The sequence below is a fragment of the Notolepis coatsorum genome (assembly GCF_963971535.1).
Source record: "Notolepis coatsorum genome assembly, chromosome: 17".
NCBI lineage: Eukaryota > Metazoa > Chordata > Actinopteri > Aulopiformes > Paralepididae > Notolepis > Notolepis coatsorum.
In genome coordinates this window covers 1,261,609-1,276,062 of record NC_140181.1, presented here as the reverse complement: position 1 = coordinate 1,276,062, position 14,454 = coordinate 1,261,609, and the positions used below count along the sequence as shown (strand labels likewise).

The 14,454-nt window shown below is 43.4% G+C and overlaps 1 protein-coding gene across 1 annotated transcript in view; it reads left to right on the top strand.

Annotated features, from left to right (window-relative positions):
* Nucleotides 1–5,334: 5,334 nt before the first annotated feature.
* Nucleotides 5,335–14,454, top strand: part of ddx23 (DEAD (Asp-Glu-Ala-Asp) box polypeptide 23) — an 88,605-nt gene continuing 79,485 nt past the window's right edge. The window contains exons 1-2 of the mRNA XM_084333215.1: nucleotides 5,335–5,413; nucleotides 13,845–13,990. Of these exons, the coding sequence (XP_084189341.1) occupies nucleotides 13,845–13,990 (146 nt within the window). The 5' untranslated portion in view covers nucleotides 5,335–5,413. The remainder of the gene's footprint in view (nucleotides 5,414–13,844; nucleotides 13,991–14,454) is intronic.

Sequence of the window (14,454 nt, the reverse complement as noted above, 5' to 3'; positions counted from 1 at the left end):
CACTATACGACTAAGGTACCCATGTACATGTCAAAATACTTCCCAAAGGTCAGTGAATACCACAACCACTACACCAGAGGAAGCTCAACAAATCATGTTAAACCCAGATTCGGCTCAAACAAGGGACTAAATACGTTTCGCAATTATGCCACATCAATGTGGAACGCCCTACCCAAAGCTGTAAAGGAATGTGAATCCCTACCCACATTCAAAACCGCTCTTAAAGAGCACCTACGGGAGGCTGCAATTCGAAACTGGCCACCGTAAATGCCCAAAACCCCCACCACCTCCTAATAGACAGTCTCCTCCCCATCGCATGTATATATTCCCTCCCCGCCGTATGTATATCTCTCTCCCACCCACCCACCCACCCCCTCCTAATGTACAGTTACAGTCCCCTCCCCATCATATGTATATACTCTGTCAGGATCTAGGGGTAACAGTACTGTATATTTGAATACCGTTTATGTCACAAATGTATCAGTACTAAATACCTATATGTCCCTATGCCATAAATGTCATGTATGTTGTGTATGTCATAAATGTCTATATGAATTGAAAATGGGGGACCCTGATGGAAACACGACAAACGTCTTTCTCAGGTCTGCATCCCCTTAACAATTGTGTGTATTGAGCCGTACTGTATTGTACCCATTCTGCAATCTGTTAAATAAAGTTTTCGTTCATTCATTCATTCATTCATTCTCTTCGGTTCAAATAACAAACTCAGCAAGACCGACAGCTTCTCAGTTACAGTGGGTGACAATATTGTCACAAGGAAAGATGAAATTACCTACAACCAACAAACTCGATTCTTGTACCGGATCTCCTCTCTGGTAAACAAGAATACCCTGAAGACTCTGGCAGGAGCACTCATTCAAGGGTACTACGACTATGCTTGCACCTCATGGTACCAAAGCACCTCAAAGGCACTAAAAAACAAATTACAAACATCTTGATTGATTGATTGATTGAAAACTTTATTAACAGATTGCAGAATGGGTACAGTACAGTACAGCTCAATACATACAATTGTTAAGGGGATGCAGACCAGAGAAAGACTTTCATCTTGTTTACATCAGGGTCCCCCATTTTCAATTCATCGTAACATATATGACATACATGACATACAGATAGACAGTACTGCTACATCTATATATTTATGACATACCATATTTGTAAATACAGTACTGTTTGTGATACAAAGAGAGCCCAGAAAACAAAAAGTATATACATTTGCCGTAGAAACTGTACATTGGATTGGGTAGGTGGGGGGGGGGGGGGACTGTACATTGGAGGTGGTTGGGTGGGGGGGGGGGGGGGATTGGGTAGGAGTGGGGGGGGGGGGGTTGGGTAGGAGGGGTGGGTGGGGGACACTGTACACTGTACAACTGTACAAACAAAACTGTACATTGGAATATTGACAAGACCATACTTGGTAATTTACTGTACATTGGAGGGGGTTGTGTTAGGACATTTACAGGGGCCAGTTTCGAATTGCAGTCTCCCGTAGGTGTTTTTTGAGAGTGTTTTTGAAAGTGGGTAGTGATTCACATTCCTTTACAGCTTTGGGTAGGGCGTTCCACATTGATGTGGCATAATTGCGAAACGTGTTTAGTCCCTTGTTTGAGCCGAATCTGGGTTTAACATGATTTGTGGAGCTCCCTCTGGTGTTGTGATCGTGGTATTCACTGACCTTTGGGAAGTATTTTGACATGTACATGGGTACCTTGGTCGTGTAGTGTATCTTGTAGACCAGGCCCATTGCAAGTTGCTGTACTCTGTCGTCTACTCTAAGCCATCCTAAGTTGTCAACGTGGGCAGGGGTGAGGTGGGTTCTAGGAGTAAGGTCAAGCAGTAGTCTGACCAGTTTGTTTTGAGATGTTTGTAATTTTGTTTTTAGCGCCTTTGAGGTGCTTTGGTACCATGAGGTGCAAGCATAGTCGTAGTACCCTTGAATGAGTGCTCCTGCCAGAGTCTTCAGGGTATTCTTGTTTACCAGTGAGGAGATCCGGTACAAGAATCGAGTTCGTTGGTTGACTTTTTTTATTACATTGGATGCCATTTTGTCACAGGAAAGATTTGCCTCTAGGATGGAACCCAGGTAGGTAATATCTTCTTTCCTCGTGACAATATTGTCACCCACTGTAACTGAGAAGCCGTCGGTCTTGCTGAGTTTGTTATTTGAACCGAAGAGAATGGGCTCTGTTTTGCCCATGTGTAATGATAGTTTGTTATCAGCGAGCCATATGCAGATTTTGCCTAGTTCTGAGCTGAGGGTTTTTTCAACCTGTAACTTGTTCTTGTCAGAGACCAGCAGGGCTGAGTCGTCCGCAAACAGGAACAAGTTGCAGTCACAAGCTGACGACATGTCATTTGCATAAATTAGGAACAGTAGCGGACCTAGTATGCTTCCTTGTGGAACACCACAGCTTACTGTGAGGGGGGGGGGATAGGGTACCGTTTACCTCCACCATCTGCTCTCTCCCCTCCAGGTAGGATTGCATCCAGCTCACTGATAGACTATCAAAACCAATTGCTTTTAGCTTGTCAATCAGAATGGTGTGATTGACAGTGTCGAAGGCCTTTTGTAGGTCCAGCATGACCATGCCGCAGTATTTGCCCGCGTCCACCTCTTGTTTGATGTGGTCGTTTAAATAGAGAAGGCATGTGTCAGTGGAGTGGGATGTTCTGAAGCCAGATTGGAATTCGTAGATTAGATTTTTTTCCGCAAGGTATTTTTCGACCTGTTGGTATAAATTTTTTTCCATGACTTTCGAGATGGAGGTAAGGATAGAAACAGGGCGGTAGTTGCCTGGGTCTAATTTACTGCCTTTTTTGTGCAGAGGGGTCACTCTCGCGATTTTGAAGTCCTTGGGGACGTGTCCCTGTTTTATGGAGAGGTTTATTATGTGTGTGATGACTGGGGTGATGGCGGCTGCTGAGTCTCTGAGGAATTTGGAGGGGATGTTGTCATGGCCAGTGGCCTTGTTAGGTTGGAGGGCGCTCAGTTTTTTGAGTACCTCATCTGTTGTTACCATTTCCAGTTTGAAGTCGTCTTTGTGGACCCCTAGGTTCTTGTAGTATGCTACTATGTGTTCTACCCCATAATGCCCTGAGTGGGAGGGTAGTTTGTTTACCAGTGTTGTGGCTATGTTTGTGAAGAAACTATTTAAGTAATTGGCTACATCCAGCTTTTCTGTGATGAGCGTGTTGTCCGTCTTTATGTTTATGTTTGAGAATCTGGTTTTAAGTTTTTTACTGCAGCCTAGTTGGTTATTGAGTAATTTCCAAAGTTCACGTGGTTTGTTTTTGTTTTCCTCGGTTTTGTCATTGATGAAATTTCTTTTTGCTGTTCTGATCATGGAGTTTACATCATTTCTTAGTCTGTTTCTTTTCAGTTTGAGTTCAGTCACGTGGGCTTGGAGTTCACTGCTCGTGCTTATGGTAAGCTTTGACTGACTTTTACGAAACTCAGAGCATTTTTTGTCTCTGGTTTTCATAGCGGTCAGTATTTCAGCGTGCATCCACGGCTACGCGCAATTTTTTACCCTGGTGGTTCTTAGGGGGGCCATGTTGTTTAGTATCGTTGAAAATTTGGTTTTGAAGCCAAGCCATGTTTCTTCAACCAGTGTACCATTGAGCTCATCTGACCAGTCCAGACCCTCCAGTTCAAGGTTGAAGGCCTCGCTAGAGTAGGTTTTGAGGTCTCTAGATGTGACTGTTTTGTGACAGCCAGCCGTTTGTTTTAGCTTTTTACGGGTACAGAATATCATATAATGATCACTTAACCCGCATGCTATAACCCCTTTATTGGCGATCTTGGACTTGTCAGAGGTCAGGATGAGGTCAATGGTAGTCTGAGTTGACTCACATACACGTGTGGGTTGGGTGATTAGCTGGCTGAGGCCGTGCAGATCACAAAACCTATTGTAGGATTTGAAGACGGGTGCATCTTTTTGTTGCATATCCGTGTTCCAATCCCCAATAAGAATCATTTCTGTATCCTCAGCTCCAGCTAAGCACGCATCCAACACATCATAAAAGCCATTTTGGTCTGGCGGTCTGTAAATTGTGCCGACTAGAACAGATTTAGCCCTTTCAAATAGAATTTCTACAAAAACAGTTTCAATAGCCTCATGATCTAGGTCTGTACGGTTAATAAATGTGGTGTCTTTATGGATGTACATACAGACACCTCCTCCATGCCTGTTCCTGTCATTGCGGACTAAAGAATAGTTCTCCAATTCAATTTCCGGGTCTGTTACTGATGAGAACAAAACAAACTGGTCAGACTACTGCTTGACCTGACTCCTAGAACCCACCTCACCCCGGCCCACTTTGACAAACTAGGATGGCTTAGAGTAGACGACAGAGTACAGCAACTTGCAATGGGCCTGGTCTACAAGATACACTACGCGACCAAGGTACCCATGTACATGTCAAAATACTTCCCAAAAGTCAGTGAATACCACGATCACAACACCAGAGGGAGCTCCACAAATCATGTTAAACCCAGATTCGGCTCAAACAAGGGACTAAACACGTTTCGCAATTATGCCACATCATGTGCCACATGTGGAACGCTCTACCCAAAGCTGTAAAGGAATGTGAATCACTACCCACTTTCAAAAACACTCTCAAAGAACACCTACGGGAGACTGCAATTCGAAACTGGCCCCTACAAATGTCTTAACCCAGTTGTACAGTAAATTACCAAGTATGGCTTTGTCAGTATTCCAGTGTACAGTGCCCCCCTCCCCTACCCCAACCCCCCCCCCTCCAATGTACAGCCCCCACCCACCAACCCCACCCCACCCACCCAACCTCCTCCAATGTACAGTTTCTACATCCAATGTATATACACTCTTTTTCTGGACACTTTTTGTATCACAAACAGTACTGTATTTGCAAATCTGATATGTCATAAATGTATAGATGTAGCAGTACTGTCTATCTGTATGTCATGTATGTCATCATATATGTTATGATGAATTGAAAATGGGGGACCCTGCTGTAAACAAGACGAAAGTCTTTCTCTGGTCTGCATCCCCTTAACAATTGTATGTATTGAGCTGTACTGTACTGTACCCATTCTGCAATCTGTTAATAAACGTTTCAATCAATCAATCAACGGCGGCCGGCCACCATTCGTATGGGGCATTACCGCCATCTTCTGGAATCCTTTATCTCCTACAATGTCCATTTTCCTTCCCCATCATTCGGTCTCTCCAACGTCGTCCCACGCATATATCTATGGTCCCACGAGCTCAACATACCGGAAGTGTTGCGGGGGTCTACTATGCACTACAACTCCCAGAGTCCACTGCTTCGGTTTGCGTCCCGCAACATGGGGTCCTCTTAAAAACGAAGGCACGTCGTCGCACAAGTTTCTTGTTGATACGTGATCAAGGTTTGTAATAATAGTTTTTTTTAAAGTGCATTTCCAATTGCGTATATAGGCAACGATGAGCCAGATATACATTTAGTTCGAATCTCGTGTTGGGCCTAGTAGTATGGTTAGTTTGTCTGTCAGAGCAGCCTGGAGGTACTTCAGCTAGCGTGCTAGGTCAGTGTAGTTAGCATCACTCCGTGAAGACGTTCAGCTAACGTTAACCCTAGCCCGTTCACTGTGACAATACAGGAGGTTAGCCCTTTCACTGTGACAATAATAATAATAATAATAATTCATTTAATTTATATAGCGCTTCTCAATAACCCGAAGTCGCTGACAGTAGTCGGGAGCAGGGGTACAAACAAAGAGGCGAAAGCAAAGAAACAAAACAAAACAACAAAGAAACAAAAACAAAGGAACATGAGACCATGGGGGGAACGGGGGAGACAATACAGAAGATTAACCCTTTCACTGTGACAATACAGAAGGTTAGCCCTTTCACTGTGACAATACAGAAGGTTAGCCCTTTCACTGTGACAATACAGAAGGTTAGCCCTTTCACTGACAATACAGAAGGTTAGCCCTTTCACCGTGACAATACAGAAGGTTAGCCCTTTCACTGTGACAATACAGAAGGTTAGCCCTTTCACTGTGACAATACAGAAGGTTAGCCCTTTTACTGTGACAATATAGAAGGTTAGCCCTTTCACTGTGACAATACAGAAGGTTAGCCCTTTCACTGTGACAATACAGAAGGTTAGCCCTTTCACTGTGACAATACAGAAGGTTAACCCTTTCACTGTGACAATACAGAAGGTTAGCCCTTTCACTGTGACAATACAGAAGGTTAGCCCTTTCACTGTAACAATACAGAAGGTTAGCCCTTTCACTGTGACAATACAGAAGGTTAGCCCTTTCACTGTGACAATACAGAAGGTTAACCCTTTCACTGTGACAATACAGAAGGTTAGCCCTTTCACTGTGACAATACAGAAGGTTAGCCCTTTCACTGTAACAATACAGAAGGTTAGCCCTTTCACTGTGACAATACAGAAGGTTAGCCCTTTACTATCACACAACCGACGGAGCTAATGATGCTAATGATGGAGCATCGCTGTCGGTTGTGTGATGGTAAAGGGCTAACCTGTCGCGTGGCAGTGAAAGGGTTAACTATTCGCATGTTGATGTGTCATTTAGTTGGTGTATTTGTTCGTAACTCTCCACCTGACCAGTAAACGCCATTCACTGAATTGATGTAGGAATGCCTGTTTGTCTTCCATGTTGATATTTACATTTAGCAGGGCTCGGAATTGTGACCAAATTGGTTGCACACGTGACCGAAATTGTATCTGTGCGACCTCAAAATATAATTGGGAGCATTCGTGCGAGTGAAAATAATTGTTCTGGTGCGACCCCCCCCCCCCCCCCCCCCTCTTGTTGACGCGGATTAGCTACGGAGCTAACAGAGTGTACCACTATGAATTGAAAATAGGGGACCCTGATGTAAACAAGACAAACGTCTTTCTCTGGTCTGCATCCCCTTAACACTTTCAATGCCCAAAACGTGATAAGACGTTTTATCAGCCCAATGCCTGAATGCCCACGACGACAATTATCGTTTTATTTTTTTATTAGCGATCTGAATTCATATTTCATCAACCGAGTCTCCCGTTGGTATGCAGCCCCTGTAGGAGCTCAGATGTGAAAAAACCGCCCCCTATCGTCTCCCAGATGGTAATGCACCCTTTTGGAATGGACTCAATGAAAATGGATGAGAAAAGAAAAATCCGGAATCCACATTTTACTTCATGTAACCCGAGCCGATCGGATTCATTGTGGAGCCTCAGAACAGCGTGGCATACATATGTACAGTATGTAGCGTTGGATCAATAAAAGCGATCGATTTTTGGAATGGCGATCAGGAATTGGAATGATCTTTTTGGAGAACATCTGATCTGAGGTAAGGAATCTATTTTACAAGTCTTGGGATAATCAGAGTTGTATTCGCTGAGTTCGCCCTGTGTGTGTGTGTGTGGGCGATCGCTTTGAGGAAATCAGAGAATCGCCTATATAGCGTGCATACGCAGGGCTGTACGCTGCGATGATCTCATCGCAAATTGCCCCTTTAATTGGCCGTTGCGATTGGTAAATAATATTTGGGGGCGGGCTTGCGAGTAGGGATTTCAAGCCTTGCATTCGCATTTTCACTCCTAAATGATCCAAGGCGTGTGATGACGCTGAGCACTCAGGTATGATCAGCGGGGAAAATCAACTGAGCACTCACTCTGATAGACTGGCTGACTGTCTGATTTAGCTATGAAGAAAAGTAAAGTTAGTAGTATGGATGGGAATCGATGGTTCCTAACTGGGTTTTGGCCATATGCTCCCGAAATTCTCCCGCTGTTTGGCTGCTTCTATGTGCAGTGAAAACTACTCGAAATGATGTCATTGATTTAGTTCAGGGTTAGCCGCGGAGCTAACGCTAGCTAACGTGAGCTAATCAAGCTCACAGAGAGAGATAAACAGCTGACAGCAGGTAGTACAGGTACAAATACAATAAAACAAGGGGTGGGGGCTGTTGTGTAAACCTTGTGTCGCGTCAATCTGGTCCACACGTTACTCGTTCATATCTCAGCCTGTGCTGAGATATGCCCATTCCGCGGTCTGTTAATAAAGTTTTCAATCAGACAGATGTATGGAAAGGCTTTTATTATAACATTCGTTGAGGTAAAATCATTATGCCTCATTTAGTCATCCTGCAGAGCACTGGTCTCCTACTCGTGGGCCGCGGGGAGCTAATGTAAGTAGCTTTGTTGATGTCAGCACACGGGGCATTCAGGAAGTCAAAAACGAATGCGCTTGCCGATTGGTGCTAAGAACAGCAGGGCGGGTGCAAGCGTTGTGACGTAATTGGCAGACTCTACTGTCAATCAAAATTATTCTGAGAGACTTTCGGCTTTTTTACATAAGGGTCCTCCATTTTCAATTCATCAAAACATTTTAGAGACATACAAATATACAGTAGTTTCATAAAAATGCTAAAATGCTATTTATTTATTGATTGATTGGTTTAAAACTTTATTAACATATTGCAGAATGGGTACAGTACAGCTCAATACATACAATTGTTAAGGGGATGCAGACCAGAGAAAGACTTTTGTCTTGTTTACATCAGGGTCCCCCATTTTCAATTCATCATATTTCATATCTAAATCATATAATATCTCTTTGCTAAATATATGCAATATATAATCTAATAATCCAATAATCTAAATCTAATATATAATATAAAAATGCTAAATGCATGGGTATTTTATTTTGTCTTTAATGTTAGCTTGCAAACTCATACTGTCTTGGTAAGCCTCATAATGAATTGTTTGGGGTAAAAAAGAAAAACATTGTGAGATGTGTATCGCGTATCGCCGAAAGGTCAGAAAATATCGTGATATCATATTTAGGCCATATCGCCCAGCCCTAGTTGGTTCATTATAAAAGATACAAACCTGACAACAAAAGCACTTAAATGTTAAATAAAAGGACCACAGTAATGAGGCAGGAGGAACATATTTTTTTGCACTATAATGGTAAAATTTTTATTTAAAAATTTGCCCCTAAAACATATTTTTTGCCCCTAAATTTCTAATTTAGGGGCAAGTGTGCCCCTAGTGAAAAAGCTTAGCGTACAGCCCTGATACGTACACATATACTATCGATAATCTAGCGTTTATTTGAAAACGATTCATAAATAGGCCGAAAAATGTCAACGTTTTTGTGTATTCTAGAATATTCCAGTAAATGTCTTTTATCATGGAATCTTTATATTTTCCTTAAACGAGGGCTTTTCAAAATGCTATAAAACGAAAATGAACCGATAAAAAAACAATCCGCTTCGACAATGTTGACTGGAAAACGAGTCATTGATAAGCGACGGGCAGATTAGACACATAGCCATAATTTAAAACATAGATTAGGCGTTATTAACGCTAACATTGAAGTGGATGGTGGGCATTCAAGCACTAAATCGTGCGCCCCCTGCTGGCACTGAAAGTGTTAAGCACCCCCCACAGCCCAAATGGAATGATAAAAAAAAAAAATTATTATTTTTTTAATATTATACTTTATTTTGACTAACGGCAAATTTTGGCCAATCATAGTCGACCATCCAAATCCTTAGTCGGGGACAGCCCTAATTTGAATCGAATCTCATTTTGAAATCGCTACCTGTTGAGTGGATCAGCATGGTGCAATGCAATCACCTCCGAAGCTGTCTGCCACTGCCGTGTCCATAGGCAGCGTAGCGATTTCAAAATGAGATTCTATTCAAATGTATTGTCAATATACAGCACAATACATACATAATTATACATACACATCATCCAACCAGAGTGGATAAATTAATTAAACGTAAAAAAAAAACCCTGTGACCATAGGATCCTCAGCCAGTGGACTAACGAGCTGAGCTAATCAGTCGGATGTTAAAACTGAGTGACTAATCCATCATTTACACTTGTGCCAATTGCGTTTGTCCCTAATTTTTAGTATTGGCATTAATAAATCAGATGTCATGCTAATATGTCATGTTCTACAGTAGGACTTAATACTATGATACCCATTAAAATAGTAATTCGAATAATAGAAGCCTACTTTGGTGGAACGATTAATTTCAAACGTATACAGTGCGTGTGTGCTTTTGTGTGTGTGCTCGCGCGTTGATGCTCGCTAAGCCTTTCTCCACGCATTTCTGGAGCATTTCTTTATCCACTCTGGTTGGATGGTGTATTGTACTTGTGCTGTATCATAACGATACATTTAAATCTAATCTCGTTTTGAGAGCAGTCGCAAATCGCTTCCTGTTGAGTGCAATGCCGACTCGCTACTTTCCCCCGTTCACTCGTCTTCACACAGCCTGCCCTAGAATATGACACGGCCCTTGAATGGCCCTTCTAAGGTTTCTCTCCTCCACACTGCCTGTGGAGCATTTTTTCCCTATTGTTAGGTAACGGTTTTAGTGAGTTTTTCCTTACCTTCGCGTGGGGTATGTCTGGGAGTGCTTGCATTCATTTATTTATTTGCATTTGTTTAAAATTTGTTGGACCTTATGGTGTTCTTGTTTTGTTCTTGACTTATTGTTATGTTTCTTCTTGACTTGTTTAAAGAAGACGTGTACGGCCCATGGGGACATTAACGTGTGTTGTCGGGCCTTACAAATACATTTGATTTGATTTGACGTCACGGTTCGCGAGGAAAAAACAACTATTTTCCGGTGCCAGCTGAGCACCGATTTATCACGTTCTGAACCAATTAACCCCGTCCTGAACGCGCCGGCCGGTGCGAGATTACGTTCGGGAGCCTGGCCGTGTGAAGGGATGTAAGAGGTTAATCACTCCTGGGTACTGTACTAGGGCTGACCTTCACTCCTGGGTACTGTACTAGGGCTGACCTTCACTCCTGGGTACTGTACTAGGGCTGACCTTCACTCCTGGGTACTGTACTAGGGCTGACCTTCACTCCTGGGTACTGTACTAGGGCTGACCTTCACTCCTGGGTACTGTACTAGGGCTGACCTTCACTCCTGGGTACTGTACTAGGGCTGACCTTCCAATATTTTTTTGGAATTCGAAGCTTCGGGGCCGAGATAAAAAATAAAATAAAGTATATTTAAAATAAATTAAATAAAATGTAAACTTTTTTTTTATGTTGTGGGACTTGTACAGCACTTTGTTCAACTTTGTCAGTGCTGTAAAGTTTAAACCTTTTTAAATCTTAGACAAACTAAACACTTTGCTTTCATGAAATATTGTAAGCCGTCATTTGAGGCTTTATAAAAGCAGCACAATGAACACAAATCTGTCAGTGCCGAGTCCGACCTCATCTTAAATAACAAACAGCATTGCTTGTTGTAGTTAACAAAGAGAGGCAGAGTTGATTTTGCAAAAAAATATATATATATCAATATCATTTTTTTTTATCCACCTTTTCTCCCATTTTTCTATATTTTTCTCCCATCCCAATTTCGTATCATCCAATTCAACCCTCCCCTGTCACGGACGCTGTTTCTTGCCTCCCACAAGCCGGCTGCAATGTGGACTAAAGGCCTCTGCATGCTACAGAAACTTCAAAGCAACTGCACCACAACATCGACAAAGCAACGGTGTTGCAGACACTCTACCTTTATGCTTCTGCAAAATCAACGCGCAGCCTATGTAACATTGTACCCTGTACGTAGCTAGGTTCCCTAGATAGATGACGCTTCCCTTCTCAACCAACCCATTGATAACAAGCAGAAGAATAAGCATCATTTTTACTTCCGGGCGGGGGGTTTCAAAATAAAAGAGCGAGTCTAAAAGCACCGTAAATACGTTTATTTTTTACAATATCTAACGTTACACGAACCTAAACTAATCTAAAGTTAGTTTAGGTTCGTGTTAACGTTAGATAATGTACAAAATAAATGTATTTCCGGTGCTTTTAGTCGTCGCTCTTTTATTTTGAAATCCCCCGACCGGAAGTATTATCGTGTCTGTTGCTAGCAGCTTAACTTGTCAGCCGGTTCTGTGCTTCAACGTAACTTCATTAGTTTCCAATGGAGAGGAGAGAAAGACCGGCTCACATGCAGCTCAAACTACCTGTTGGAATAAATTAATTGATTGATGTTTAACTTGTCCCTGTGTGTGTCCAGTCATTTCGTCTAGCAAACATTGTATTTAACATTACCTCAGGATACCATTGTATTTAGTTGGTTAGCTATGTAGCTAATGTGGATAGCATTTTGAATATCACCAATGCTAGCTGGCTGGCTACAGCTTTATTTACTAAATTATGGAGGCTTTTTAATCGTCAAGGTAAGAGAGGATTTGTCATGATCAACTGAAGGCGTATGCTATGGAACAACATGTGCTTGGGTTTTCAAAAAAAGGCCAGTTATGACGCTAATTATTTAGCTAATATTGATAGCATAGCTTGCTGCCTACAACAATGGCGGATGGTATTCCTCGCTGACCAATATTATTCTATGACAGCCCCGCCCCCATTCACTACCAACCAATCACTGCTACGCAATACCAACGCAACGGGTCTTTAGATTAGATTTTGGACACAGGTACGCAACGCCCAAGCAACACAGTCTACAAGACTGTCTGCAACAAGCGCGCTGAAATCGCGCCGATGTTGTGTTGAAGTTGCTTTGAATTTGCTGTAGCATGTAGAGGCCTTAAGTCATACATAGCACAAGTCCCCTCCGGTACTTGAGGTAACAGCAGTCGCATCTTTTCACCTGCGCAGCTCGATCTCTCAGTGGCGAGGAGTAACGCGTGGGAGGCTCACGCTGCCCCCGACACTTCCTGATTCTACTGCGCAGGCGCACCAACCGACCTGTAGGAGTCGCTGTCCACAACGCCCGATCCCCACCCATCAGTTTCCCACCCCCTAATACGGCCAATGTGTATTAGTACGGACGACCAGCTAAAATGAAAGCAAATGTGGAGCGCTGGGCTCGAACTGACGAGCCCAGCGTCTCCAGCATTTCGTGGCGAGTGCCTTGCCCACTACGCCACGTAGCCGCCCAATATATATATCAATATCATATATCTTTTTTTTAATAATCGCATTTTTCTTTTTCATATTCGAATCCCATACCCATCGAACGAAGCTTCGAAGTATTTAAGACAGCCCTATACCGTGTCTATTAACCCTGTTATGGGGAAGTGAGTGTAACTCGCAGCCCGCTTACTGCCACAGTCACTTCTCAACACGTGTTTATCGTGACTGGAGGTGGATATTACTCACGGACCTCCGTTACACACGCAAGGTGCCAACCTGCCCATCGGGAGCAGTTAGTGGTTAAGTGTCTTGCTCAAGGACACATCGACACGCTGCCCGGGAGGAGCGGGAATCGAACCGGGAACCCCCGGATTGCCAGACGACTGCTCTACCTCCTGAGCCACTGTCGCCCGCCCAAAGTCATTTTACCCGCCCAATCAATTAAAAAGTAGCCCGATTGGGGCGTGAAACCGCCCAATCTGTCAACACTGCCTCTGAGGTTAGGTTTATAAACAACTTTATTATGAGTTCCGGCGTTGCAGCTTGGCCAACAAGCGAAATCATGGTTACAGGCAGCTGTGTTGGAAGAAAGACGAGTACACAAGCATTCCATGCTAGGCCTCTATTCGTGTCTCCTTTACCGTTATATATTATTATTATATATAGATGACTGAAGAAATGTTTGTCATACGTCGCCATGATGGGAGTCATAATAAACTCAACCTGTTGTTGCCCGTTGTAGAATAATTTGTCATTGGCTCTTTAACTCCCAGCCAATAAAAACATGTAAATGTTTTTCTTCTTCAAACTACAGTATACTGAGGCTATTCTTCAAAATGTAAAATGATAGATAAGCTGCAAGGCCAACCCTGGAAGAGTCCTCAAAGCAATCAAACCCATGTGCTTCCAGATGGCGGGTGATACCAGTGACAAGAAGGATGCTGACGCCACCACGGCAGCAAAGGACCGAGAGAGGATACGAGAGCGTAAGGTTTCCCCCACGCGCAAGCTGCGGCACCGGTCCCCTGAGCGGAACCGCTCCAACTCCGCTGAAAGGTACTGGTGTTGTCTGGTACTGTGTGTGTGCTCCGGACCAGCCAAACTCCAATGTGTTGTCTGGTACTGTGTGTGTGCTCCGGACCAGCCAAACTCCAATGTGTTGTCTGGTACTGTGTGTGTGCTCTGGACCAGCCAAACTCCAATGTGTTGTCTGGTACTGTGTGTGTGCTCCGGACCAGCCAAACTCCAATGTGTTGTCTGGTACTGTGTGTGTGCTCCGGACCAGCCAAACTCCAATGTGTTGTCTGGTACTGTGTGTGTGCTCTGGACCAGCCAAACTCCAATGTGTTGTCTGGTACTGTGTGTGTGCTCCGGACCAGCCAAACTCCAATGTGTTGTCTGGTACTGTGTGTGTGCTCCGGACCAGCCAAACTCCAATGTGTTGTCTGGTACTGTGTGTGCTCTGGACCAGCCAAACTCCAATGTGTTGTCTGGTACTGTGTGTGTGCTCTGGACCAGCC